At 44.7% G+C, this 27,037-nt stretch overlaps 1 protein-coding gene across 2 annotated transcripts; it reads left to right on the top strand.

Annotated features, from left to right (window-relative positions):
• Positions 1 to 2,754: 2,754 nt before the first annotated feature.
• Positions 2,755 to 27,037, top strand: CLDN18 (claudin 18; the record flags this gene model as incomplete). Of its 2 annotated transcripts, none has more annotated exons than XM_079922422.1 (5): positions 2,755 to 2,974; positions 20,377 to 20,541; positions 21,161 to 21,278; positions 23,287 to 23,397; positions 24,391 to 27,037. In XM_079922422.1, 5 exons carry the CDS (start codon positions 2,755 to 2,757, stop codon positions 24,560 to 24,562), a joined length of 786 nt encoding a protein of 261 aa, XP_079778548.1. In that variant the 3' UTR covers positions 24,563 to 27,037. The 2 variants fall into 2 exon arrangements, with proteins under 2 accessions (XP_079778548.1, XP_079778547.1); XM_079922421.1 differs by lacking the exon at positions 2,755 to 2,974 and adding an exon at positions 12,143 to 12,439.

Here is a 27,037-nt window from a genome sequence, read left to right as displayed (position 1 = left end):
TTTTTTTTTTCCATATGGAGACCAAGTCAGACTAAGCCTAACAAGCTTCTTTGTTTTCTCCCTGGGCCAGGGAGCTGAATTTTCTAGTCCATCCCTTCACTGTATAAATTGTTGAATCGATTATTGAAAGAATCTTGTCCAGTGGTTTTCAAACTATGTCCCCAGATGCCCTGAGGGATTCTAATAAATGACCCAAGCAGCTGCTTCAGGGAGCAAGAGAAAAGTGGGCAGATTCTTCCCTCCTGCTTCAAAACCAGGGTAGCACACCCCTCTCCTCTCCTTGCACTGCCACACAAGCATACACACACACACACACACACACACACACACATTTTACCTACACGACATATTAGTCTTCCTGAAAATATCACAGACAACGAAAGGGGTTCCTCTTTTTTTAAATTATGAGATTTCTGAGATATTCCAAACCTTTTACATTATTTTTTCCTGGTACACAACATAGTGATCCAATATTTCTATACATTACAAATACGTTAATAATTTGGGGAAACTGAGGCACAGAGGTATTAGCCAACAATGTATAATATAGTTCTGTGAGTTGGTAAAAGAGTTGAGACTTGAATCCAGGGTCAAATTAGGTAGAAATGATATTTGGACCAAAAAATTGTAAAACCTCTCTATAACTAGAGATACTTTGTGTGAGAGGCTGGGGTTTAGTTTCTGATCAATGTGAAGAAACACAATGCAAAAGTGATCCGTCAATTACTAAAGCTTTTAATTCTACTACTATCAGTTTGCCCTAGTAATATTTGCTATTGTTTCTGAGTTCAGAGCTCCACATGTAATACCTAGCATTTCACATGCATTATCACATTGAAGCTACAAAACAATCCAGGGAGATAATCACTCTTATTATCTCATTTTACAGATGAAGACAATGAGACTCAGAGAGGTTAAGCGATTTAGCTGTTGTCTCACACAGCTAGTGCCATGAGGGTGAACCCAGGCTGCTGACTCCAGAGCCCAGGACCGTCCTGCTTCTTCCCTCTGCCATCTTCCCTCCCCCATGGTCTCTGGGCTGAAGCTGGAGTCAGTGCCACAGAAGCTGCAAACAGCTTGACCACAGTCACTACTCAGTTCCATCACATAACTAGTCGATTATTTGCAGATTCATATTTGACAGTTCACCTATTCACTAGAATGTACTTTAATCAGTGCTCAAGGTGCTTCCTCAGTGGTCACCCGACATGTGCGTATGCAGACGGCAAGATATATTGGGTGGTGGGAGGTACATGTTCCCAGGTGACGCGAAACAAGCAAGGTTTTGCCTTCTTGTTTCAGCTCATCCTGTAAACAAATGCCTCTCTCGCAGTATTTTAGTGCCATGTTTTTCACGTCTTTGTGCTTTTATTTGGTGATTTCTCTATTTAAAATGGCCCCGGGCTACCCTGGTGGCACAGTGGTTGAGAATCTGCCTGCTAATGCAGGGGACACGGGTTCGAGCCCTGGTCTGGGAGGATCCCACATGCCGCGGAGCAACTAGGCCCGTGAGCCACAACCGCTGAGCCTGCGCGTCTGGAGCCTGTGCTCCGCAGCAGGAGAGGCCGCGATAGTGAGAGGCCTGCGCACCGCAATGAGGAGTGGCCCCCGCTCGCCACAAGTAGAGAAAGACCTCACATAGAAACGAAGACCCAACACAGCCAAAAATAAATAAATTAAAAAAAAATACTACTCATCAATGGCCAATGGATCCATTAAATTGGAGGAAATTCTAACATGAAAAATTAAAAAATAAAAATGGCCCCAAGCATAGTGCTTGAAGTGCTGGTTAGTGGTCCTAAGGCGGGAAGGCTGGGATGCGCCTTACAGAGAAAAGGATGCGTTAGACGAGCTTCAGGCGTGAGTTCTAGTGCGGATGGCCACGAGCTCAAAGTTAATGAATCAACAATGTAAATTAGGTGTCTTTGGGCAGAAACCCATATATAACAAGGTTATGTATTGATCGGTTGATGGAAATGTGACCCGAGGCTACAGGAACCGAACCCTGTATCCTCTCAGGAGCAACGATTCGGTATTCGCTAATTCAGTGTTCCCGGAAACCTTATAGAACGTTAGCAACGTGCTTAAGGAGAATCGGCTGTATTTCATCCTGCCTCTTAACCTGCCTTACCTAGGTTTTTAACTAAAGTGGCAGCAGTACCTTGGGAGAGTCACAAGGATGAAGCCCTTTCATCTCCAAGTATTTTTTTTAATTGAAGTATAGTTGATTTGCAATGTTGTGTTAATTACTGCTGTACCACAAAGTGATTCAGTTATATGTATCTAGCTATCTATACGTATATGTGTACATGTATGTATACATGTATGTACACATATATGTATAGATAGATAGATACATTCCTTTGACATCTCCAAGTGTGTTGTGACTTAGCCACTAGGAGCCCTGCCTGGCCAGCCTGTGGGTCTTGCAGGCATTGCCCTCTGTTCCTGCTTTACTCTCCACAGACGGGAGCCTGGCTAATCAGAAAACTCCCTCAAAAGGTAAACAGTGAGTAGAGTGTACATATGGTGGAAAACAAATGGCTCTTGGTACCATGTTATGGAAATTATCTCACTCAGGTAGATAAAGAAGCAGGGCGAGCCCAGGTGGCACTGTTGAATCCCCTCCTTACATGGCCCATTCGTGACGTGTGTGCCAGCCTCTCTGAGAAAACTCCATCCCTACACTCAGTGCTCTCAGAACTGGACTGGCCCCCTGCTGAGTGGCGCTCTGTGTCAACTCTGCACCCCACCATGTCCGTGACCGCCTGCCAGGGCTTGGGGTTTGTGATTTCACTGATTGGGGTTGCGGGCATCATTGCCGCCACCTGCATGGACCAGTGGAGCACCCAGGATCTGTACAACAACCCGGTGACAGCTGTATTCAACTACCAAGGGCTGTGGCGCTCCTGTGTCCGAGAGAGCTCTGGGTTCACCGAGTGCCGGGGCTACTTCACCCTGCTGGGGCTGCCAGGTAAGGGCTGGTACCTGGCAGGATGTGGGGGAAGACAGAGGTGGACAGGAGACAGTGGCCTCTGTCTGGCGCACCACAGAAGGACCACAGGGGAGGGAGAAGCAAAAGCCTCCACCACCAAGGTGGGAACAGGAGTGCAGGAAACTTAGAGAGAGGAGCTTCCTAGAGCTGGTAGGGCTCCTGTATCCCTAACCGGATGGTACCCAGTTCTCCCCATTGGGCACATTTTTAAATAACTCCTATGCAAGCAATAGCATTGTCTCAATCACCAACAGGAAGAGGACTCAGGAGGCCCAGATCATAGCCACTTCCTTCCTTCAGCCCTAGAGATCTCCCCTCCCTGAGTTGGGGACTGTGAATCTCCTGAACGGAGTTCCATCTCCAGCCCCCCCTGTACCTGGTCCCAGCTTCCAGGGGACACCTCAGCATGTAGCAGCAACAGAAAGGGAGCAGAGGAAAGGGACAGAGAAAAAGAACTGGGTGCTGCATTTCTCAGGGACGGAGGCGCCAGATGCGCCCCTTCTCTGAGTCTCCCGACCTCCAGAACATATTGGTCACATGGAACCAGCTTCAGGGCACTCTCTGCACAGAGGACCCTTGTAGAAAGTGCACTCCACTGTGCGGGGCAAAGGGGTGTGGGTGTGATGTCCAGACTGGCATATTAGCCACACAAGGATTTGTTTTCAAGGATTTGTAGATGGGTCATGTTAACTTGAAGAAATTCAAGTCTCAAGAGTAGAGAATGTTAAAAGTATCTTTCACTCAGGTAACAGAGTAAGACAATGAATACACGTGTCATTTTTATTTCTTAGTTCTTTTTTCCTTCCATAAATATACATCAAAGTCTGGAGAGAGGCATTTCCTAAGGTGGACACAGTAAAGAGGGTCAGAAATAGAACTAGGGCTTCTCCTGCAGGAATTCCCCATTTGGCTGCAGGGTCAAGACTTAGACCCACACAGAAGGTAAGAGGTAAAGACTCAGTGACGCAGTGACTCAGTCTTTTATACATTCCACACCTATGGATGGAGAGCTCACTACAACCTCAGGATTCTGTGGGCCTGGCGCCCGCCCCCCCCACAAAATGTGAAAGTGCTCTGCGGGCTGGGTATGACAAAGTGACAACGAAGGAGGACAGAAGGCCGGTGCTGCAGTAGATGAGATGAAGATGACCTGCTCAGGAAGAGACCCACCGAGAAGGAAATCCCACAAGTGACCCTTGAAAGGTAGTTAAGAGTTAGAGGGGCAGCATCCCAGGAGGAAAAACAGCATGGGAAAAGGCATGGGGGTGCTTCCACCCAAGTCTGACTTGCGAGAAAATGAAGGAATGACCTTGGCTGGAGAAGAGGGTTTTTACGGAGATGATGATGAAGAGCATCGAATGCCAAGCTAAGAGATGAAGGGCCTGGGTACAAACAGGAGAATGTGAACCAGATCCATGGGTGACCAGCTGCCAATTCAGTGAGGTCTCCCTCCACCAGGGACTGGAGGAAGGCGAGCCACTCCCACATCCCTATGTCCTACTGACCCCTCCTGAGCTTCGGGGCTAACCATCTGCCCTAGGGATTCTCACTCACCTCAAATGCAAAACGCCCCAAATCTCTCAGAGGTCTGGTCCATGGACCTGTGTCCATGCAGAGCTAGAGGCCACGAAGGAGAGAGTCAGCCTGAGGCTGACCTCTCGTGCACAGAGCGCCCACGTGACATCTGAGGAGTCATACGGCTTCACAAAGGGCAAATAACTATGGCAGACCTGGCATAGCACTTGAGCCAACAACTGCCTTGCAATATTTTGTGTAATCTCTACAAGTCACCCTGTGAACTTGGTGCTATCACTACCACCTTTTTAGAAACAAGGAAGCTGAGCTGGGGTAACTTGCCCAAAGTCACATGCAAATGGAGCCAGGGCTCAGACCTGCCTGTACCTAAGCCCCAGCTCGCAGCCCTAACTGGGAGCCCCAAGGCTCTCAGACACAAAGCAGGAATCCCCAGTGCAAAGACACCTTTCCTATCCTCCCCTCTTGCCTAAGATTGGGGCTGCAGTCTTGGGGAGTGTCCTGGACTAGCAACAGCTGTCAACAACCCCGGTACTTATTTTGCAGGTTAAGAGAGGGAGACTTAGAAGGGCAAAGTGACTTGCCCACGTGCACAGAGCTAAAACTGAGCCAGACTGAAACTGCTCTAGGGCCTTCTCTTAGAAATTTTGTGTGTGTTCATATGTGAAGATCCTGCAACTAGATAGTTCAGAGAAGGATTTTTCAAAGAGAATTTTGTAGGAATCGCTTTTAAAAGAAAGAAATTCTTGCAGCCCCTCAATGTTGATTTCAATTATATTCATTTTAGTGTCACTTTAATATAAACACGTATAACAATAGATTTAAATTCCTAATGCATATAAATCTTATACAAGGACCAAAGCCACACTTGCAAGTGTAATGTAAATACCACTAAAACACTAATAAACACAAACGTCAAAATTCATCTGGTGTTAGGTATATTGTTGGTTTTCGTTTGGAGTTTAACAAGACAGAGACAGCCTCAAGTCCGATTTTGTATTTCACCTCTCTCAATGTTTTGCCTTTAGTATTATTAATGCAGATTCTCTATTCACGTGGGTTTGTTTTACAAAATGGTATTAATAAATTCGAGGTACTCACATGTTACACGTAGGCACCACCCCATCAGAGAATCATCCTCTTGAGTCTGTAGTGATGAGGCATCTGTGACTTGCTGCTTTTTGCAATGGTCTTGTTCATTTGAGGTGAGGTTGGGATGTGGAACTACTGAATGTGGCTCTAAGGCTATCAACCCAATTATTTCTGGAATTGGGGTGGAATAGTTCTCTGCTGTGTATTTACCACCACTAACTGTTGCAATCGGGTTTATGCAAAGACAGGACAGCATATTGACCACCAGGGCACAGGTGTCTGAGCTCATGGTGCCAGTGTCACAAGGTAGGGAGAAATTCCCCTGACTCCATTTCTATTTGAGCTGGAATGAACCCTTTGTTCAAGTAGCAGCTGAGGCTATCACTTCACTGACCCCTGATATAAACATGATCATAAACACCAAAATGAACCCGAACCGTAAGTGGCTAGCCTGAGGATCTGGAACATACTTGCTTTAACTTCCTTTCCGTTGCCATTGAAATGTAAGCACAGAATATTTTAATTTCCATGGAGAAGCTACATACTCCCAAGAACGCAAACACAGATACTCAGGCTCAGAGGGAAGAAATCAGGCACAGCCAAACCCTCCAGAGAAATCTGAGCCACAGGACTGGCAGTCAACCTTCCTAGGCAAAGTCTTTTCACTAGAACCATCACTGGCAGCCACCCTGTCCTGGGCTGACCGGGTTTGGACAAGGTCTCCTCTTGGCAGGGATAAGGAAAGAAAGGCAAAGCCTTTGGTCCCCCTACACAGGCAGAAATAATAGGAAATAAACAATAACACAAAATAAATATGTTAATTAATTAAAATTTTAAATTAAAAAATTTTTTTTTTTAATTTTAAAACCCAGTAACACAGAAATCGTGGTGCTAGAAAGAACGTTTATTTGTTCAACAAACATTTATTGAGCACCTACTATGTCCCAAGCTGTCTGCACACGGGGAACATAGATATCAAAAGGCTCACAAATCTAGAAAGAGAGACAGAGGATGAACAAACCATTGCAATGCAAGGTTTCTCAACCTCGGCACTACTGACAGTTTAGGCCATGTAATTCTTTCTTGTAGGGTACTGTTCTGTACATTATAGGACATTTAGCAGCACCCTTGGCCTCCATCCACTAGATGGGAGTAGCAGCACCTCTCCCTCCCCAGTTGTGACAACAAAGATGTCTCCAGACATTGCCATGTATCCCCTGGGGCAAAAGCAGCCCCAGTTAAGAATCACTGCAATAAAGCATAGTCAGCAGACATGACGGAAGGGACTTCCTAAAGGAACTGACAGCTGAGCTGAGTTACTAACAAGAAGTATGAGTTACCCAGGAAGATAAAGAGGTAAAGAATTTTCCAGAAAGAGAGGAACATCATTGGAAAAGACACAGTGGCATGAGAGAGTGTAGTGTATTAAGAGAATTAAAACAACTTAGACCTCCTTGTGAGGCAACACAATACAATATGTGTTAAACACTTAGGAATAATATCTTTAAATATTAGGCAAGGATTGCTTCTCGGCCTTTTGGCTAAGATCAAGTGTAAATATTAGGCAAGGATAAAGATGAAAAAAGAGGTTTACTAAGAAAATTTTAAATGTCAATTAAATGGAAATATGTACTACAGGTTCCTAGATAGGAATATTATAAAGATGTGAATTTGTTCCTAATTAATGTATAATAATAAATAATATAATTAATTACAAAATAATAAAATGTATTAAGACCTTACTCTGTGCTAGGCATTGGCTCAAGAAATTAGCATATGTTCATTTATATTTTAAATATAATTTACATGGTTATATAAATTGACATAAATTACCTTACACTTAACTTTAATTTTCACAACAACACTATGAGGTAAGTAGTGGTATTACCTCCATTTTATAGATAAGGAAACTGAAGCACAAAAAGGCTGTAGAATTTGCCCAGTGACACTGTAGTAGTAAGTGGCAGGTGAGAATTCAAACCCAGGAAGAATTCCTGCAGAGCGTAAGCTTGTGTGGATAATATTACAAGAATTCTAATCAAAATGCTAGTAAGAGTTTTCCTTTGGGAACTTGACAAAGTGGTTATCTATAAGAAGAAAGTAGATGAAATTAACTTTTAAATGTTTTTTTTAAGAATAATACAAAAGTAAAGAGCTAACTCGGCCAGATATTCAACCAAATTCTAAAGCTGTGATAATTAAAAGGGTGCTTCGGCCCAAAGATGGACAGAAGGTCAATGGAACAAAGTCTAAAATTAGAAAGACATATACGTGAATTTAATATAGAGGAGGTTTTACAAAGCATGGGGAGAGGGAAGGTTATTCAGTAAGTGCTGTAAAAATTATTGATTAACTTTTTTTGAGGGAAAAAAAGAATCATAGACTATAAACCAAAATAGATTCCAGATTAATTAAATGTAAAGATACATAAAATACTTTTAAACTTTCTATAATTCTAATATCATTTCTAAATGGAAATTAAATTCCTAAGCGTAGAAAAGAACAGTCATTTTACTACATCATTCAACAGATTTTTATTAAGCACGTATTATTATGCACCATGTACTGTGAACCTATAAATGGAACATATAAATAAAATATAAATGGAATACGCTGTATTTTTTCTAGAACCATGAAAAACACTAAAAAGGAAATAATCGATGTGAAAAGATCTTTTTAGTAATCATAGCAATATATTAAGATCCTTAACAAATAAATAATTCATATAAATTGGTAGAAAAAATGCTAAAATTCCAGCAAATAAATGAGGAAGAAGTACAGACTGACAACTCAAGAAAAGGGAAAAACAAATGCTCCATAAATATTTGTTTAAAAACTATAGTTTCAAACTCATTAGTAATCAAAGTAATGCAAATCAAAACAAGTGATCGTGTATAACTTACCAAATTCACAGTGTAGGTAAGGGTACAATGAGGCAAGATCTTTCAAATACTGCTGCTAGGAATAAAATTCATAGAAAAAATAATCTGCTTCTACATAAGAAAGATTTTTTAAAACCTCACACCCTTTGACATCTTAATTCCTCTCTTAGGAATCTGTCCTAAAAGAGTAATCAGAAATGCTAGCAAGGAGTTATGTGAAAAATGTTCATCATAACATTGTTTTTCATACAAAAAAAAAAAAAACTGGGGAAGGGATATAATCTAACTATATAAGAATAGATGCTGTTTTAGTGAATAGTAGTACTTCTATTAATGGGATATTAATATACTAAATTAAATATATTAAACAATGTATGCAATCAAGTGAAAAGCACAAAACATGAAATCGTATAATCTCTTAATCATGTAAAAATATATACAGAGAATGGATTAAAAAGAAAGTATGCCAGATATTTTGTCTAGGATTTAAAACTGTAAGATTTTTTTAAATTTTCCCTACTTCTAAATTTTCTATTTTGAGCACCAAAAGGTAGAGTCAGGAATTAAGAATATAAAGTGTGTTAACAGTTTAAAAGAAAAAAATCAATAGATGTATCAATCATTTGTCTTGCTAATAATACTAATTTTACTCCTCCTATATTCCTAGCTATGATATTTTATATTGCTATTTGACCACCATTTTGCCTAATTGCCATAGATGGTGTTATATTAATATTCCTAAAATGAGATAAAGAGAAGTTAGGGGAAATGTTTTCTCCAATGTCAGTAAAATAATACAAGCTCCTGGAAATTTACAACCTGAAATGCCACCACCAGAACCAAATTTAAAGTTGAATATAGGGACGATTCCCCCTAAGAAGTCAGCAAAAATTTTTGCTCTATTTTAAAGGTGATTAAACAAAGTTGTAACAACCTCATTATTGTTAAACAAATACCATGAATTATTACCATTATTATTATATACTATTATAATCAGACCACAAACTATCACTATCATTAGAGATACATTTAATATATTTTAACAAAGCCTGTTGCCATGAACAAGAAAGCCAGATGTTCCTCTGCGGACCCCCATTCACTCTTTGGCAGTGACAGCTAAAGCAGTGGTCCACTCATTTTGGAGCACAGAAAACTCACCAGGAAGTGAAAAATCCCATCTTCCACATGTTTTAAAACATGTTAGTACTTATTTCATATTTTAAAAAGCGTATAGACTTAGAATTTCTCTCTACTCGTTCAGTATTCTGCCTAGGTAGAGGGAGCTTTAGTTTATCCTTTAAACTTAATTTTTCCTTCCTCCAAAAACATAAAGCCACTGTCGCCATTTCAAGCAAGAAAGAAAGCTTAATTCCTTATTACCTGAATAACTTTGTTTTTTCTGTCCTGAAATTTTGCATAAAAACATTTGCATAGGAGAGTGGGTGGGGAAACCTCCATGAATCAGAATAGATAACTATAATAACTTTTTCGTTTTAATGTTTCCATTTTCAATCTACTGTTCTGGTGGTATTGTAGTCAATGTGTGGGGAGGGGGTAGACAGATGTCATAAAATGAACAACTGGAAACCAAACTCTTACAGATCTCTTTGTGGATAAAAAGCCTGCCTCTTAGTTGAAAAAAGAATAAAATGAGCTCTGTCCACAGACACAGTGGCAGAATCATTCCTGACTTACTCCAACATTTTCCAGTTGGATCGGTCGATCCCTGTCCACAAGCAGAGAACAGTCACTTCTTCTAGCTGCCTCCTACCCACATTTCAGACTTGGCCTTGTAGCTCAGTTCAGGGAATACAGAGCCACGACTTGACTTTAGTCATGTAACTCTTACCTGCTCTCGTCTTCTGGGTTTCCTGACTCATTCTTTTTCCTCTACAAACACTGATCACAGAACCTAAAGCAAGGTGTGCGGTTGAGGGGAGCATTGCCTCCATTCAAATCAGAGGGGAGACCTTGCATATTTGCTTTCTGTGTTTACTGGGAATAAAGCCGTGGGAGTGGTGGCTGGGTGCACCCAAGATAACATTGAAATGTCCAGATGCACAGGCCTGTTTCCGGGAGAACCTGTCTGCAGGCTAGAGATTGGGGCATGGGTGTGTGGGGCTGTGTATCAGGGCCCTGGCATCCAGATTTGGGGAAAGTCTCCTTAAAATGTGTCTGAATTCGGAGGCCAGACACACACCACCTACGGGAAGCAGCAGGTCCATCAGTTCCCTAACATAATTCTAAAATCAAATTATGTAGACAAAACGCCATGGCTGATCTCCAGCCAAGTCTCTCTTTTGTGTGACTATATAATCCTGATATTTTGACCAACTGTCGTGAAAACCGCTTTTGCAAAATGTAGAAGGTGACAGTGTGTGAGACCTGAATGGGCTCTGAAGTGTTCTAGTTTAATCTGTCCATGTTACAGATGAAAAAACTGTGACCCACAGAGGTTGAGCCATTGTTCCAAATCACGCAGCACACGGCGTGTTAGGGACAGTGTCAGGAGCAGATGCTAGGCCTCTCAGTAACCAGGTCAGGGTCTCTGGCCCAGCCTGCCCTGTGCCCTCCTCCTGGCCTTTGTGGAACTTCCATGTCTGCATGCCACGTGGTCTTCACGTGCTTCTTGCAACAGGAGTAAAAGGGTGAGATGGCCGTCAATACAATGCCCTGCTTCTTCTCATCCCAGTTCCAATATCAGTGGACCGAGAGCCTATCTCTAGGATTTCGCTTCCTGTTCTCAAAAGAGGGGACAACTCTGCCTGCCTCTGCCACTCCATATGGAAACAGAGAAGGAGCCCCAGATTGGAAGTTGAGATGGGAGCTCCACCTTTGTCATCTTTAAAGTAGCTGTGGGGGCTTCCCTGGTGGTGCAGTGGTTGAGAGTCCGCCTGCCGATGCAGGGGACACGGGTTCCTGTCCCGGTCCGGGAAGATCCCACATGCCGCGGAGCGGCTGGGCCCGTGAGCCATGGCCGCTGAGCCTGCGCGTCCGGAGCCTGTGCTTCGCAACGGGAGAGGCCGCAACAGTGAGAGGCCCGCGTACCGCAAAAAAAAAAAAAAAAAAAAAAAAAAAGTAGCTGTGGCTCAAGGCACTTGGGCAAGTTTCTTAACCTGTTTGTAGGTCGCTTGACTCACAGCCCCCCCCAAAAAAATATGGGTGGGAAATAATAATACCTGCCCCACCCATTTCTGTAAGATCAAAATGGAACTGTCAGTGAAACGTGGTTTTAGTCGTGAGGAGAAAATGTTAACATCTGGTGTAAGAGGAGATTCCTGGAGCCTTTTTTTTTTTAAGTGAGGTCAGGCGAAGTGGTTTCCTGTGATGAGCAGAGCCTAAAGGAAGGGCTTTTTTTTTTTGGTGGTGGTGCGGGGCGGGGTGGGGGGGGGGGGGTGGGGTCTCAGCTGCGCTTCTTCCCCAGAGGGTGGCGCCCTCTGGGCAGAGCCCGAGCCAGGATGGGGCGGGGGTGCACTCAGACTGCCTCGCCCTTAAACCAGCTGGGCCTTCGCGGTGCAGCGGGACAAGTGCCTCTTGGGGCTGCTTCCCTAACAAATGAAAAAATAATGCCCTTGAACCAAGAGTGAAACTGAACTATCTAAGGAAAACACTGTGAGCAAACACTAAGGGCTGAGGGAAACCATCTAATCAGAGCAGCTCCCCAGGAGCACAGCAGGACGAAGGAGGCAGCTGGGTGGGAGGACGGTGACCCAAGCCATGTCCACCACCACATGTCAAGTGGTGGGCTTCCTGCTGTCCATGCTGGGCCTGGCCGGCTGCATCACTGCCACGGTGATGGACACGTGGAGCACCCAGGACCTGTACGACAACCCTGTCACCGCCGTGTTCCAGTACGAAGGGCTCTGGCGCAGCTGCGTGCAGCAGAGCTCCGGCTTCACCCAGTGCCGGCCGTACTTCACCATCCTGGGCCTGCCAGGTAGGCGAGGGCACAGGTGAGGCAGGGAAGGGCCTGCTTCTCTCACCGCAGCCAGGAGGAACTGGTGAGATGCGCGCAGGGCATGACCCTCGCAGCACGGGCTTCGGATCGGAGGTGTGAATAAGAGGAGATGTTGACCCGGTGTCAAAGAGGGCTATAGTCGTAGCGGTGAATATCGGAGACTTCGTACTCAGGTCAAAGGAATTGCTAGTAAGGAAGCAGGTCTTGAAAAGAATGGGTCTATCGTGAGGACAAGCTCATGGTACTAGAATAGACAATGTTTCTCAAGGAGAAAAGTAATCGTGTGCATGTATGTGCATTGCTCTTGCCTGCACACACATGGGAGTAGGTAGGATGGTGACTATTTTCTTCCAGTCCAAAAAGTTTATTGGGAGCTAATATCATTTCATTATCAATTCAATTAATTTTTCCTTTGAAAAGCTGGAGTTCTCTGTAGGTGCCAGAAAGCATACATTGCCATTAAACTATAAATATCTTTTCTCTGCATTTGTGTTGAGAGGTTCTGGTCTGCACTCCTAAAAAACAATGCATGTCAAAATATAATTATAGAACTGTAATGATATTATAATAATTTCAGAATATAAGTATAATTATAAATGTGACATCGTTTCACCCCTGAAGATAAAATCAGCTAAATCCCTGTTTCTCATACAGATAATTATTTCAAATAGGAATCACAGGAACTTTGCATTCTAGATATTATGGAAGCTCTACTTGCATTTGTTTTTTAAAGCAAAAAGAAGTAAAAGGTCAGGCTGATCAGTGGCTCTAAGGAGCGGCCCAGATGTGAGTTTGGTGAGGAAAGGAAAGCAGGGCTGGGTTTTGCCTCTCTGAAACAAACACTTTGTGGACAGGTAGAGGGGAATAAGTTTGCACAAAACTGTTAGGAGCCTGTGAAGCCCTTGAAATTGAATTGTAAAGAGCAATTCAATTAATTCATCTCCATGTGTAGAAAGAAATAGAAGGTGGGTGGCAGAGTGGAAGAATTGGGGTATTGACTCCATTTTTAGAAGCCACTTGTGTTGCAGGACAGACCCATCCCTGACTGAGACCTGCTTAGAGAATCAAGGGTGGTAGAACCTGGCCGGAGGGAAGGAAACCCTGGAGGAGGGATGATGCTATAGCGCGAGGGCAAAGGTCAGAAGGGAGGAGATGTGAGACCGTGGATTGTTGAGTTGCTAGCTAATTTTAACTATTAAATGAAAAAATAAGATTGACCTTCTGTTGAAAATTGAGGCATGACATTCCATGACTTCAGCTCGTTAACCCAGGGCCCCATCACCTGTTATCAATCTCTTGCTCATTCTGTATGTTTCTACACATGGGGCTCCCAAATATCCCCACTCCCCTAAATGGCCAGACCCCATCGCTGCCACTCTCGTGGTCTTTCCTGTTCTATCGAGGGATCCCATCCTCCCTGAGCCCTCCCAGAACCTCTCCTCATCTCCCCACCTCTCTGCAGAACAAGATCCCCTCCCTCCCTCCCTCCCGCCCAAGGCCGACCTCTCCACCCGGGCTCTGAATGCCCCACGCCCTCCTGTCTGGCCATCACCGCTGCTCAGCCCCTCTCCTTTCTGCCTCTTTCATCTTCCCTCCTCTCTTATGCTCATATCCTCCTTTACTGGAAAACCTTCTCTTGATTCGGATCATTGTCAATTTCTATCTCTCCCCGGCTCACTGACAATCAGATTAAAAGACTCAATTTTTCTACCACCCCTCACTCTTAACCTCTGGTTTCTATCCTTCATCTCTTTAGAGTGTTTTCTGCTTTGATTGTGGCAGAAGGTCGGGCAGAATCTTCCAGTCACCAACTTCCAGTTCTCACCTCTCATCTCCCTGGATATTTCAAGACCTAACCAGCTTCCATGGTTCCCCACTCCCAGCTTAATTAGGTGCAGACATGACAGCCTGACACCCACACCCTCCTGCATTGCTCACCTCCCTTCCCTGACCCATCTCTTACCAGCCCTTTGCCCACAGCCTAAGGTTTTCCCTGTCCATTTACTAGGCCTTGGGCTTGGTCCTGGATACCCACTGCCCCTACTGCCCAAATGTCCCCCCTCTTACACCCCAACTGCTACCTGCACAAATCTTCCCATATGTGAGGTCCAGCTCAATACCATCTCCTCCCTGAAGCCCCCTCACATCCCCAAATGAAAAAGGATCCCACAGATCTCTGTACCACTCCCGACAACTGCTCACAAATCTGAAACTCTGAAAAACTCCAGGCAGCCTTCACAGAGGGGGACCCCAGCCCTGCCGGTCTGCATCGGGGAAACAGGATCCCACCAAAATCCAGGAAAGACATTTCTTGGGACTGAGTGTGTGGGAGAGGAGATACTTTAAATCGTTGATCATGTATGGCCTTGGAGAACAGTGTGGATTTAAGAATAGCCAGTCCTCAAGGCAGCAGGAGTGACTACAGTGTCAACTGGCATCCTGAAATATTGTGAATAAGAGGAGATCTTCCCCCCTACCTTGGTCCAGGCCTTTCTCTTCCTCCTCTTCCCAAGTCTTCTTCCATTCCTGCCCTTCACACTCTCTCACCCATGGCTTTCAAATTCTCAACTATATTAATCACCATGTGAGAGGATTCAGGTTTGTACACGGTTAACACAAATCAAAGCCATGTCAGGTTGGAGAGAGATAACTGCTTTTTTTCAAATTGTTTTATTGTTTTAAATTAATTTTTATACAATTTTTAAAGCTTACTTTCCAGTTACAGTTATTATCAAATGTTGGCTACATTCCCCGTGTTGTTCAATACATCCCTGTAGCCTAGATTACACCCGATAGTTTGTATCTCCCACTCCCACACCCCTATATTGCCCCTCCCTCGCTCCCCACTGGTAACCACTAGTTTGTTCTCTATGGAGAGATAACTTCTTTTTAGGGAAGGGGAAGAAACCAAAACTTACTGAGGCTGGCTTAGTTCCATGCTGGGGCCAAGCAGCATCTGATCCTCACAACACTTCTTTGCAAGAAATATCTCTATCCCACTCCAGAGTTGAGGAGACTTGGCTTCCGTGAGGTTAAAAGACTTGCCTAATGACACTCACCTGGTATCATGAAGTCTGCAGGTTTTCATGAGATACCCAGGACCTCCATATCAGTTCCCTGGGATCTCTAGAGAATCAAAGCCTTCCCACCTTGTTCTGAAGGGCTTTCCCTCTGAGGTCTGGCCTTAGACTTCCTTCCTCTGGGATCCCCTCCTTTGGGCTCCTCCACCAGCCATTCCTGCCTTCAATCTGAAGCCAAGCTGCGCCTGAAGATATGGGTCCTCCCCCTCCCACCCCAACAAAGGCCCCATTTCCAGTCTTTGGCACTTTGTGACTTGCGGTCTCATCAGCCCCACCCACACCCCCTAGCCAGCTTAGTGATGTCAGCCACTGGGAACTCTTTCCTCTCAACTCCCCATTCTGAGCACCTCCTCCTAAGCCCTCTTGAGGGCTGTTTTCCCAGATTATTCCTTGCAATTTTATGTCACTGAACAATTAAATGAAAATCCCTAGGGATCAAGGCAAAACATTAACATTTCTTTAGAAGTTTCCCCAGGAGAGGCTAAGGTACAGCCAGGATTGGGAACCACGCCTTGCCTGTCAGTTCATAGCTACTTTGGGGGAATAAGATATATTGCAACGGTGGGGGGTGGGGGGCGGAAACTGAGTTCCCATTTTTCTGTTTGCTTCTGTCAGCCCTGAATCCTGCCCACCTTTCAGGTCTGATAATACGTCTTTGTTCATTGGAAAGAATGCTGTAGTCACACCTTTGGTGCAGGGAATCAGTCTATAGAACCCGTTGACTCACCTGTTATCAGCTGATAAGCCTATGCCCCTTGCTCAGAATATCAAATAAGAGACAGAGAGGCTAAAAGAGAAATCTTACCTCCTTTGGAAGCGGTTCCTCTGGTGACTTATCCATGGAGGCGGATTAGTATTCCAGGTGGTAGAATCTTCCAGATGGAAAGGAAGTTCGGGTCACCACCATGCATCCCCATGGTCATTACTAGACATAGGGGGGTTCCAGCAATGAGTAGTGAAGAACATTTCCCCTCGCTTCCTGACAGCTGCCCCCATCACAGCTCCCACCCTCAGAAGAACACCCACAAGGGGTCTCCAAAGCAAGGAAGATCTTGGTTCATCCATCCAGGTCCAGAGTTGTGGCTCTGACAGTGGCCCCGCAAGATTTAAGACAGTGTGTCTTTGCCCAACCACAGGCTAAAAGAAAGTGGTAATCTAACCCGAACCCTAGAAGGAGATTCTAAAAAATAAAAAGGAGCTCAGGGTCAGGGTGGACCCCTGGTTCAAAGCAGGTACCAGTGTTCATCAGAAATCCAGAGATCAAGAGAGAGCAGTAAAGAATGAGGTCTTGTCATGCATACCTGACCCAGCAAAGGCAAGAGGGCATCTGAGAGCCTGAGGCAAAGGCTGTCTTTGCCTGCTTCGGTACCCAAAGAATCCTGTGGCACACACAGCAGCGGCTGCTCTCCACATCAGGCAAGCCCAGTGCTTTCACCTCCCACCAGCTGGCATCACCATCCCTTCTAATCCAGCAATGTCAGGGAAGACCACATACTTCAGCCACAGCCATAGCACATACATGGTATGTTTTCAGGAACAAATAGTAGAACCACTCAGTTAAAGAGATTCAATGACCCCATCCTTGCCAACAGTCCAGGATGAGTAAAATTTTTCATAGAATGAGGAAGGGATATTTTTTATCCTACTTGGTTAATATTGTTTATTTGGCTGGTTGATTGGTTGGTTGGTTGGTTGGTTGGGTTTTAGTTGTTTTAACCAGATGCCTTGCCAGGTGCTTCTCAAAAGGGATAAAGGATTTTGTTCTCTGAATGGCTTAAGGCTTAAAATATCAGAACAAGAGCAGTTTTTAAAACCTTTAACAGGTTCCTGAGTAGATTTGAAGTTCATAAGAGGCCCATGAGGACAAGACGGAAGGAAAGTCAAAGTCCCTTCCTCCTCTCATAGGTCCAGTTTTCTGGTAGCAACATGCAAAAATAGAAGAGCCCTGAGGGTATTTCCTGAAGTCTGGGGCTGCCCCACAAATGTCCTCTCCACAGCTGTCCTGAACCACAGCCTTAGAGTTTAATTGTGTGTGTGAAAGAGAGCTCGAACCACACGATGAGTGACTGTCAGAAAGGGGTTCTATTATGATTTCTTAGCCAAGGTACTCCCAAGGTGAAAAGAAATTTGAGGTTCAGGATTTCCAGTGAAAATATAATCTTTCCAGGTTGTAAGCTGCTTGAAGACAGAGATTATTTCTCATGAAATTTTATTCTTCCTACAGCATCTGGCAAAGGGCTTTGCAGAGAATTTGAGCTTAAGAATACATGATGGATGAATGAATGAATGAATGAATGAATTCATGGATGAGCACATGAATCTGTGAATGTTTGACTATGAAAGTATACCAACATGTGCTTGATGAATACACAAAGGTATAAATAAATACACAAGTAGATGTCACATGCCTGCATTTGTTAATGAGGGAATGGATGAGGTGTTTGTTCCCAGTATGTGTGGGGTCAACAAAGCCACTGGGCGAGGCTTTGGAAAACAGAGGTGACACACTAGGGTCCTCTTATATTAAGGAGTGGATCCAGAGGCCACTCTTAAGCCCTCATGAGTTCTTTTCACCTTACTGGGGCCACCGTGGCTCTAGCATCAGGAGACTGCAAGCCCAAGACGCTAATGTTCATCAATTCTTCTAGGAATGAATGGTCAGATCCTGGAAGATTGGTCCACACCGTACACCAACACATTTACCCCCAGAATAGAGTGGTTAATAGGACCAAGACTGATGATGGATGCTTAGAGAAATCTCTTCCCAGCAGGGAAGCAAAGTTAAAAGCAGAAGTTTCTTTAGGGAGAAGAGAATCAGAATTAAGTGAATGGAAGTCAATGGCACAGAACTAGAGTAGCTGGTTACCATTGTCTCACTACCTGATGAGAAAGTTGCCGGGGCCTCCATTCCTCAGACACTGCAGAAGGCTCTTTAATGAACTGTGCATGACCTACCTCTCCTGTTTTCAATATCTTTCATTGATTTCCCATTCTTCCATCATGACAAATTGCTTTATGATACACACGTTAGAGTGAATAAGCAGGCAGCTCCCCTGATATCGGCCATATTTGAGATGAAATCTTCCCTAAGAGACTGGAGAGAATTCCTCCCGGGGCTCCCTTGTCTTGAGACTCACATTTATAAATAATCTCCTGGGACAGGCAATTCCCTGAGATGACTTTTGGAGAATATTCCTTTATACATTCTTAGCATCCATTTCAGAGGATGACATTTTATGGTCTAGTCTCCAAGTTTGAAGGATACATTCTGTTAGGAGCTTACAGATCCCTATACCTTGCTGGCAGCCAGAACTCTACCTGTTTTTCCAGGATAAAGTATCTCAGAGCAATGTATTGTGATGGGAAAATAACCATTTTGAAACAGTTCCGGGTTTGACCCCCAGCTCTGCCTTTCCCTTGATATGTGTCTTTGGGCAGTTATTTAACCTCTGAGTCTCAATTTTTTCAATCATAAAATAGAGATAATAATACTACCTACATTGCAAGGGAGTTTTTATATGGATTCAATCTCTTAACGTTGAAAAGTCCCTAATAGCTTTCAATTAAAAGTAGAAGTTGGCGGGCTTCCCTGGTGGCGCAGTGGTTGAGAGTCTGCCTGCCGATGCAGGGGACACGGGTTCGTGCCCCGGTCCGGGAAGATCCCACATGCCGCGGAGCGGCTGGGCCCGTGAGCCATGGCTGCTGAGCCTGCGCGTCTGGAGCCTGTGCTCCGTAACGGGAGAGGCCACAACAGTAAGAGGCCCGCGTACCGGAAAAAAAAAAGTAGCAGTTGACTATGACAACTAGAATAGGACAGAGCTCTCTGCTTTGCTTCACATGGTTCTTCAGTTCTGCTCTACCAGAACTACCCACACTAGTGGCCTTTCCCTCTGGAAGACACAAGAACTAATTTATCTTCCTTTTGTAAAATTAATTATGCTTGTGGTGGACATGTTTAATGACTTTCTTTCCCCACTTTGGCATAAGCTCCGTGAGGGCAGAGACCATATCCGACCTGTTACTCACGGTCATCCCCATGCCTACTCATGCAGGCTCAGTAAAAAACTGTTGGGATGAGTCACTGCACCTTAAGGACGCACTAGAAACCTCTTTGGAAATATCTGGAGGGGAGGCCACTGCAGGCGAGTCCCAGCAGGATGTACAGCTTCCATTGATTCCTGGAAAGGGAACTGCTGATAAACTGTGGTTGTGCTGAAAGGCCTGAGATTGATATAATCGTCAAACCTACAGCTCACCACGACCTTAGTAGTCTCTTTGGGAAGAGGCAACAATACAGTGCCCCTGGTATACCACCTAGTGACCTTGCTTCATTATAGGCTGTGAGTATTGAGCTTTCTGGAAGTGGACACAACCCTATGAAGCACTGAGTTCCTATGGAAAGACTAGAGAAGAAAGATGTTTGGGTTAGAAGTCAAAGCAACACAGTTTTACTATAAGCTCTATCAATAATTTTTCATGGCACCTCAGTCAAGCCATTTCCCCCTTCTTGGACCCCAGGTTATCAAGCTTTCAAATGAGGACATGAAGTAGCTAAATTCCCTTGGCCCTCCCAGCTCCAACAGTTCATAATTTTCTCATTCTATAGACTCCTGCGTGCATGTCTTTCATCCATCAGGGGAGTGTAAGCGCTGGTTTTGCGTTTTTCACCATTTCATCTCCCCTGAGGATGATAAGGTTCCCAGTTTATGGACTCGCCTTTTCTCAGCAGTTTGGTGCTGGTTGGCTGTAGTCGTTTCGTTGTATTACACCAGAGCCTACTCAATCCCGCTGAGGTGGTCTTACTTGTCTGCTTGTGTCTTGCCCCTCGCCCCGCAGCCATGCTGCAGGCCGTGCGAGCCCTGATGATTGTGGGCATCGTCCTGAGTATCATTGGCCTCCTGGTGTCCATCTTCGCCCTCAAGTGCATCCGCATCGGCGGCATGGATGACTCTGCCAAAGCCAAAATGACACTTACCTCCGGGATCATGTTCATCATCTCAGGTAAACAAGGAGCTTGGGGTTCCCTCTCTCACATGCGCATCCAGGAATGCCAAAGCAAAATCATTCTGGCAGAGGACAGGGCTTCTCCCTAGTGAGCGTGGTTTGAACACGGATCAGAGCTTTACACACTGGGATTCAAGATCTGAGATTAAGGCTCACTTACACTCTGCAGAATTATCGTGAGTGCTGGTGTCCCTCTTAGCTGCCACCCTCGCCTCACTATGAGAGATTCTCAACTCTAGGTAGACATGTGACTCAATCCCTAAAGGCATTATTTTGGTGAGACTTTAGAAAATGATTTTAAGGGAAAAGCCCTTGACATCATCAAAGAACCAGGCCCAAAATATTTGTACTACTGACCCCTGGTCCCAAGATGGAAAATCTCTTTCTGCGCACGTACAAATCCTTCCTCAGCTGGAGAAATAAAAGAGTGTAGGCACCTAGCACAGGGTCTGACTCATAGTGGGAATTCAATAATCGATGCTTGGATTGACCATCCTGTTATAGGAATAGCATATTCTGCAGCCTGCTCCTCTAAACTCGTTTAAACATACATTGCCTCACAAACAATGTGATCCATTTAAAGCTGACTCCGGAGTTTTCTTTTCCTTGCCCACAGGTCTCTGTGCAATCGCTGGAGTGTCTGTATTTGCCAACATGCTGGTGACTAACTTCTGGATGTCCACAGCTAACATGTACACCAGCATGGGTGGGATGGTGCAGACCGTCCAGACCAGGTAACCCCCTAATCTAGTCTCAGTATTCCGTGGTGAACATTGTTGTAAAAATCCGATTAAACACGTATGCCTAATGTGACTGTCAGCGCCTGAAATAGCAAAAATTTATCAGAGGCAACCATGCCATATCATAAATCAACAATGATCTGTAAATTCATAAGCTTCATTTCAGTGAAATATCCTTGGCGATATGACTTGAGGCTGATCTGACATTTGCATTGAAATACAGCGACAGTTCACAGTATTTATCTACCACTCTTACACAGGCCCCATTGTGGTGGCAATGAAACAGGCACTGCTAACCCAAGCCTGTAAATGAGCGTCACCCCCACGTCTCCAGTCCATGACGGGAACCCAGCTAGGGACAGGGCAAAGCTGGAATCGAAATGAGGGAGGTGCGGTACAGATGAGAAAAGTAATGTTTCTTTCTTGTACGGCTGCTCTTTCTCTCATTCATTCATTCATTCATTCTACAAATGTATCGAACATACAGGCACTCTTCTGAGGTCTGGGGATAACGACAAGGTCCTCGTTCTCACGGAGGTCACGGTCTAGTGGAGGGAGATGAAACCTCACTGTAATTTGGTGTCGGAAGCAGAGTAGAACTTTTCAAAGATGGAAGAGCAATTCCAATACCTATATTCATTTAGCCACTTCAAAGGGATGTATTTCATAGCAAGAAGCAGCAGCAAATTCCTGAAGGAGAAAGATCTTGTTCTGGGAGAGCAATGTAAATATTATACCTAAGTGACCCGTCATCTCTGGAGTGGATACACTTGGTATTTCTCTAGCAGCACCATCCTGGGAGACAGATGAGCGTGAGCACGTGATAGATCCATTACTCTCTGGCTCCCTGGAACTCCACTCGCCACCCATGTTCCTGCTTTATTTCAAGAATAGGAAAAAATGTGATCCCCATAAGCTGCCCTCATCCTCCTTTACCATCCCCTCATGGTCTCTTGACTACAAGGGCTACTTAGAAGCACGTTGATCAACTCGTCCTGGTTTTCCTGGGATTTTCCCAGTTTTAGCACTGATAGTCCCAGATCCTGGGAAACTTCTCTGTCACAGGCACATCAGGATGGTTGGTCACCCTATTTTGAAGAGCTCGCCTCGGCCGCAGTATCTGGGTGCCTGGTGTCACTGCCCCTGCCTGAGGAGTCACCCACCCGCCTGGCACCCAGCGCTAATGCCCGCCATCACTCTCTTACACCGTCTCCTTAGAACATTCCCGTGTCCCTTGGGCAGGCAACTTCAGAGATTTTGTTCTCAGACAATCCTGTTTTGATGTAATTGAGTCCCATTGGAGGCAACCCTCCAAGGGGAAGGGCACCAGCCTTGGTGGACTGGAATTCAGTGTGGACTGGAACAGAAGCACCATGAGGGTGGGGTCTGTGTCCGTTTTGTTCATCCCTTTGTCCCAGTGCCTGGCAGTGCCAGGCACATAGTAGGAGCTCAATAAATACTTGTTGAACAAATGAGTAAAGAAATGAATGAAAGAATGACTGGTCTCTTCACATTAGGTCTTTCTAAACTTAATGCTCCTACCGGCACGGATGGTTACCAGGGTTACTTGAGTTAGAGATTTATCCACAGTAAGAACCCAAGAGACCAAAACTCCTTCTGAAATAATAACTTGAGACTGATTCCCTAATCTCTCAAACTTCTCTTACCAAACCTTCAAGACATTTCCCTTTGCCAATAGGGAGGGAGGGGGATTTCCTGAGATGTTTCTCTGAAATTAGAAGTTTACAATTAATTCTATGCCTGAGTGATGCTAGGGGCCTAAGAATCCCACAGCTTTTTTGCTGAGTAGCTTCAGTCCCAATTCTATTCTCCAGGACACCTGATTCAGTTGACTGCGACCCAAAGGGCTGTGTTCAGGAGCGGGCTGGGATAGATGTAGAATCCCAAAGTGGGGACAGAGAGGATGGGCATGGCCAGGTTCACTGGGTAGAGCCCGGGGAGTTGAGTCAACCACATTCACAGCCACCGTCTCCCCACCCAGGTACACCTTTGGTGCGGCTCTGTTTGTCGGCTGGGTCGCTGGAGGCCTCACGCTAATTGGGGGTGTGCTGATGTGCATCACGTGCCGGGGCCTGGCGCCCGAGGAAACCAAGTGAGTCTCCCCGTCCCAATGCAATCCGATGTTTTATCCGAGTCCATTTTAACATATCATTTGCAGGCAGAATGATCAGTATAGGTACACGGAAGAACTCTACTGACAAGAGGATCATGAAGCTTATCTTTTACGAGGAGACCTAAAGAGCAGAACAGGCCTATTTCAGCCTGAGCAGATTTAGAAATGATGCTATTGAAGGAAAAACCCAGCCCTCTAGGTGCCCCCCCACCACCGCCCCGACTCCAGTATTCTGTAACTCAATGGTCCTCAGCTGGGAGCAATTTTACCCACCTCCCACCCCCACCCCCCCCTGCCCTGGTCCCCAGGAGATATTGGGCAACATCTGAAGACTCTTGATGGTTACAGCTTTGGGGAGGAAGAGTTGGGTGATCCTGGAATCTGGTGCTAAATATCCTACAGAGCACAGGACAGGCCCCTACAGCAAAGAAGTATCCGTTCCAAAACGTTAGTAGCACTGCCGCTGAGAATGCCTGTTGTACCTCTGTAACTGGGCCTGGGGTTGGGAGACCTGGATCCCAGTCAGGTTCTCCTGTTCACCAGCCCCGTGACCTCTAGCCAGTCATTGGCCCTCTCTGAGCCTCTGTTACCTCATCCACATACTAAGCAGATTAGGGGAGATGGGTTGCATGTAAATACCTCCCAGCTCACAAATTCTATGATTCTTTGGCATGACCATGTTCACCTGGACATCATTTCTGGTTCCGCTTCATCTTAATTGATGAACAGAGGGAACTCACTAGTCACTAACCCCCCAGCTCTAATACAAAGCAAGAAATTCTGCTCTACCGCAGAGGCTGAAAAGCCAGTGTCCCAAAGCCCAGGGAAGCAACTGTCTCAGTTTGCCGAGGACTAAGGGTTTCCTGGGACACTGGACTTTCAGTGCTAAAAGTCAGACATCCTAGGGAAAATGAGTAGTTTGTCCTCCTACCAAATACATCTATGATCATAGAATATTTCTTTTGCTTTCAGCTACAAAGCTGTCTCTTATCACGCCTCGGGCCACAATGTTGCCTACAGGCCTGGAGGCTTCAAAGCCAGCACTGTCTTTGAGTCCAACACCAAAAACAAGAAGATATATGATGGGGGTGCCCGCACAGAAGATGAGGGACAATCTCATCCTTCCAAGTATGACTACGTGTAGCCTTCCAAGACACCTCGGCAGGAGCAGAAGAAATCCCCCAACTAGAGCTCACCCCAAAACAAGGACATTTTACCTTGATTTCCCATTGCTTTTGACTCACAGTTGGAAGTTAGAAAGCCTTGGTTTCACCTGTGGTGGGGCCAGATGGTCTTGGACACCGGCCTCTGTCTCTAAATGTTCATCACAAAACAGCTGAGTTAGCAGATGTGCATTAGAGGCTGTAGCTCACATTTTCCAATCCTCCGATCCTTTTCCAATCCATTTTCCAATCTTTCCAATCCTTCCAATCCTTTTCTTTTTTCTAACATAACCTTTTTAATCTGATTATAGAATGTGGTTTGAATTCCTATCAATCACTTAGATAATTTAGGCAGACCCTCCCTCCTCCTTCTAGCCAATGGCCCATTGATGATCTATTTCCCAACTCATCCCCCAGAACAATTATGAAAGGAAAAAAAGAGTCAATCAAAAGACATCATTTTCTGCTATTCGATTTTTGCCCCTTCCCCCCACCCCCGCCCTAACTTGGCTACTAATAACACTGATTGAAGGAAAGTTAGTAGGGAAAAATATTTATCGTATCTGCAGCTCATTATCTGAGTTTTCTTACACTATGATCTTGAACATTACTTGGACCAAAGTGAGTTCAGTTTGACGAAACCAACCTTTTCCACTTCTGCTAACATCTGCTAATTCTAGCTGGACTCCCCACTGCAGGTCCTCTTTCTGCCACAGGCCAGAAACTGTCCTCAGAGGAATGAGAAAAGAATTTTTTTCTTTTTTCTTTTTTTTTTTTTGGTAATCTAAATATATTTGGTATTCTAAATATACTTAGAATAAATAATGTATTAGTGAAATGATACACTGTCTCTGTGAATCAGCTTCACCGCTGCACATGAATAGAAGAAAATGAAAAAAATAATTGCTCTGATGTTGCATTGTACTTTGTAAAATCACATTTAAGGCCAAATTTCATGAAATGCTCACTGATCCTATTTCTTTCCCTTTGAGGTCTCCTGGGCTCTGATTATAGATGATAGAATCAGTGTAATCCATGTAAAAACCAAATAATGGAACACAGCAGGTCCTAGGAAGTGAGTTGAAACTGGTTCTTTTTTTAAAAAGTGATGAGCCTGAATGTAATATTTCCAAGTGACAGGTGTCCACACTTCCGTGGCTGCAGGCCACTAAGAGTTGAGGGTGGCACTTACTTGGCACTGTGGTCAGCTTTGTGACACTGAAAACTGGTCCCTTCACTAAATTCATCTTGAGTGGTTGGACCGTTGGATGTTCGAGAACTCTCTGCAGCCACACGCCTTCCTTGTGTGCATCACTTCTGCCAAAAGCCTAACCTCCTTCTTCCAGGCCACCAGAATCCCATCCCAGCACGAGAGCCAGAATAGGCCCCCCCCAGGAAACTGAGGTAAGGCCAATCTCTCAAAACTACCTACTCAGGGAACAGCGCTGGCACTGGGGGAATCTGACCATTGGGTTATTCTTTGGAGGAAAAAAGTCCTCAGGCCAATAGTGCATATGAAAGTGGCCTCCGAGGAGATGGGTGAATATTCATAGGGGTCTTCAGGCTGTAAAGACTACGTCCGGGGTGGGGGGGGTGGGCGGGGAGACCCAATCATGGCCCATTAAACAGAGAGGACTTGTGTTCACCAAGAATCCAAACAGTAAACCCAGAGACACTTCTCAATGAGACAGCAATGGTTTTAGGCCAAACCACATAAGAGCGCTCATGAAAATCATTGTCTAAGATGGGGTAAAGGATGAACAGATAAAATCAGGATGGACCTGGAGATTATCATACTAAGTGAAATAAGTCAGAGAGAGAAAGACAAATATCATATGATATCGCTTATATGCAGAATCTAAAAAAAAATGATACAAATGAACTTATTTACAAAACAGAAACAGACTCACAGACTTAGAGAATGAACTTATGGTCACCAGTGGGGAAGGGTAAGAGGGAGGGACAGATTGGAAGTTTGGGATTGACATGCACACACTGCTATGTTTAAATTACATAACCAACAAGGACCTACTGTTAAAAAAAAAAATTAAAATTAAAAAAATGTCAGCAAGTGCATGCGCACACACGCACACACACACACACACACACACACACACACACACACACAAAGTGGAGGTTGGGAGAGAGAAAGCTGAGCAATGTAGGACATGGAGATTGTTCAGGGTTCTCAGGGTTTGAGTGGAAGGCCATGAACACAGTGAACTCTCCCCCGCACCACCACCAAGTCCCTAGTCAGGTCTGAGGCCCTGAGGTGTGGCTCAGCTGGGCTTTTAATTAGCACATTCTCTATCCAACACTTAATTGTTTGAAAGCCTCCATGTAGTTAGATTGCGCTTTGTAAATTTTTTTTGTTGCTACTCTGTCTTATTGTACATGCACTGAGTATTGACCTCCATGTTTTGTTACTTAAATATTAAAGATACTGTTTTCTCACA

Source organism: Stenella coeruleoalba, assembly GCF_951394435.1.
Source record: "Stenella coeruleoalba genome assembly, chromosome: 5".
Classification (NCBI taxonomy): Eukaryota; Metazoa; Chordata; class Mammalia; order Artiodactyla; family Delphinidae; genus Stenella; species Stenella coeruleoalba.
This window is presented reverse-complemented; position numbering and strand designations above follow the sequence as displayed.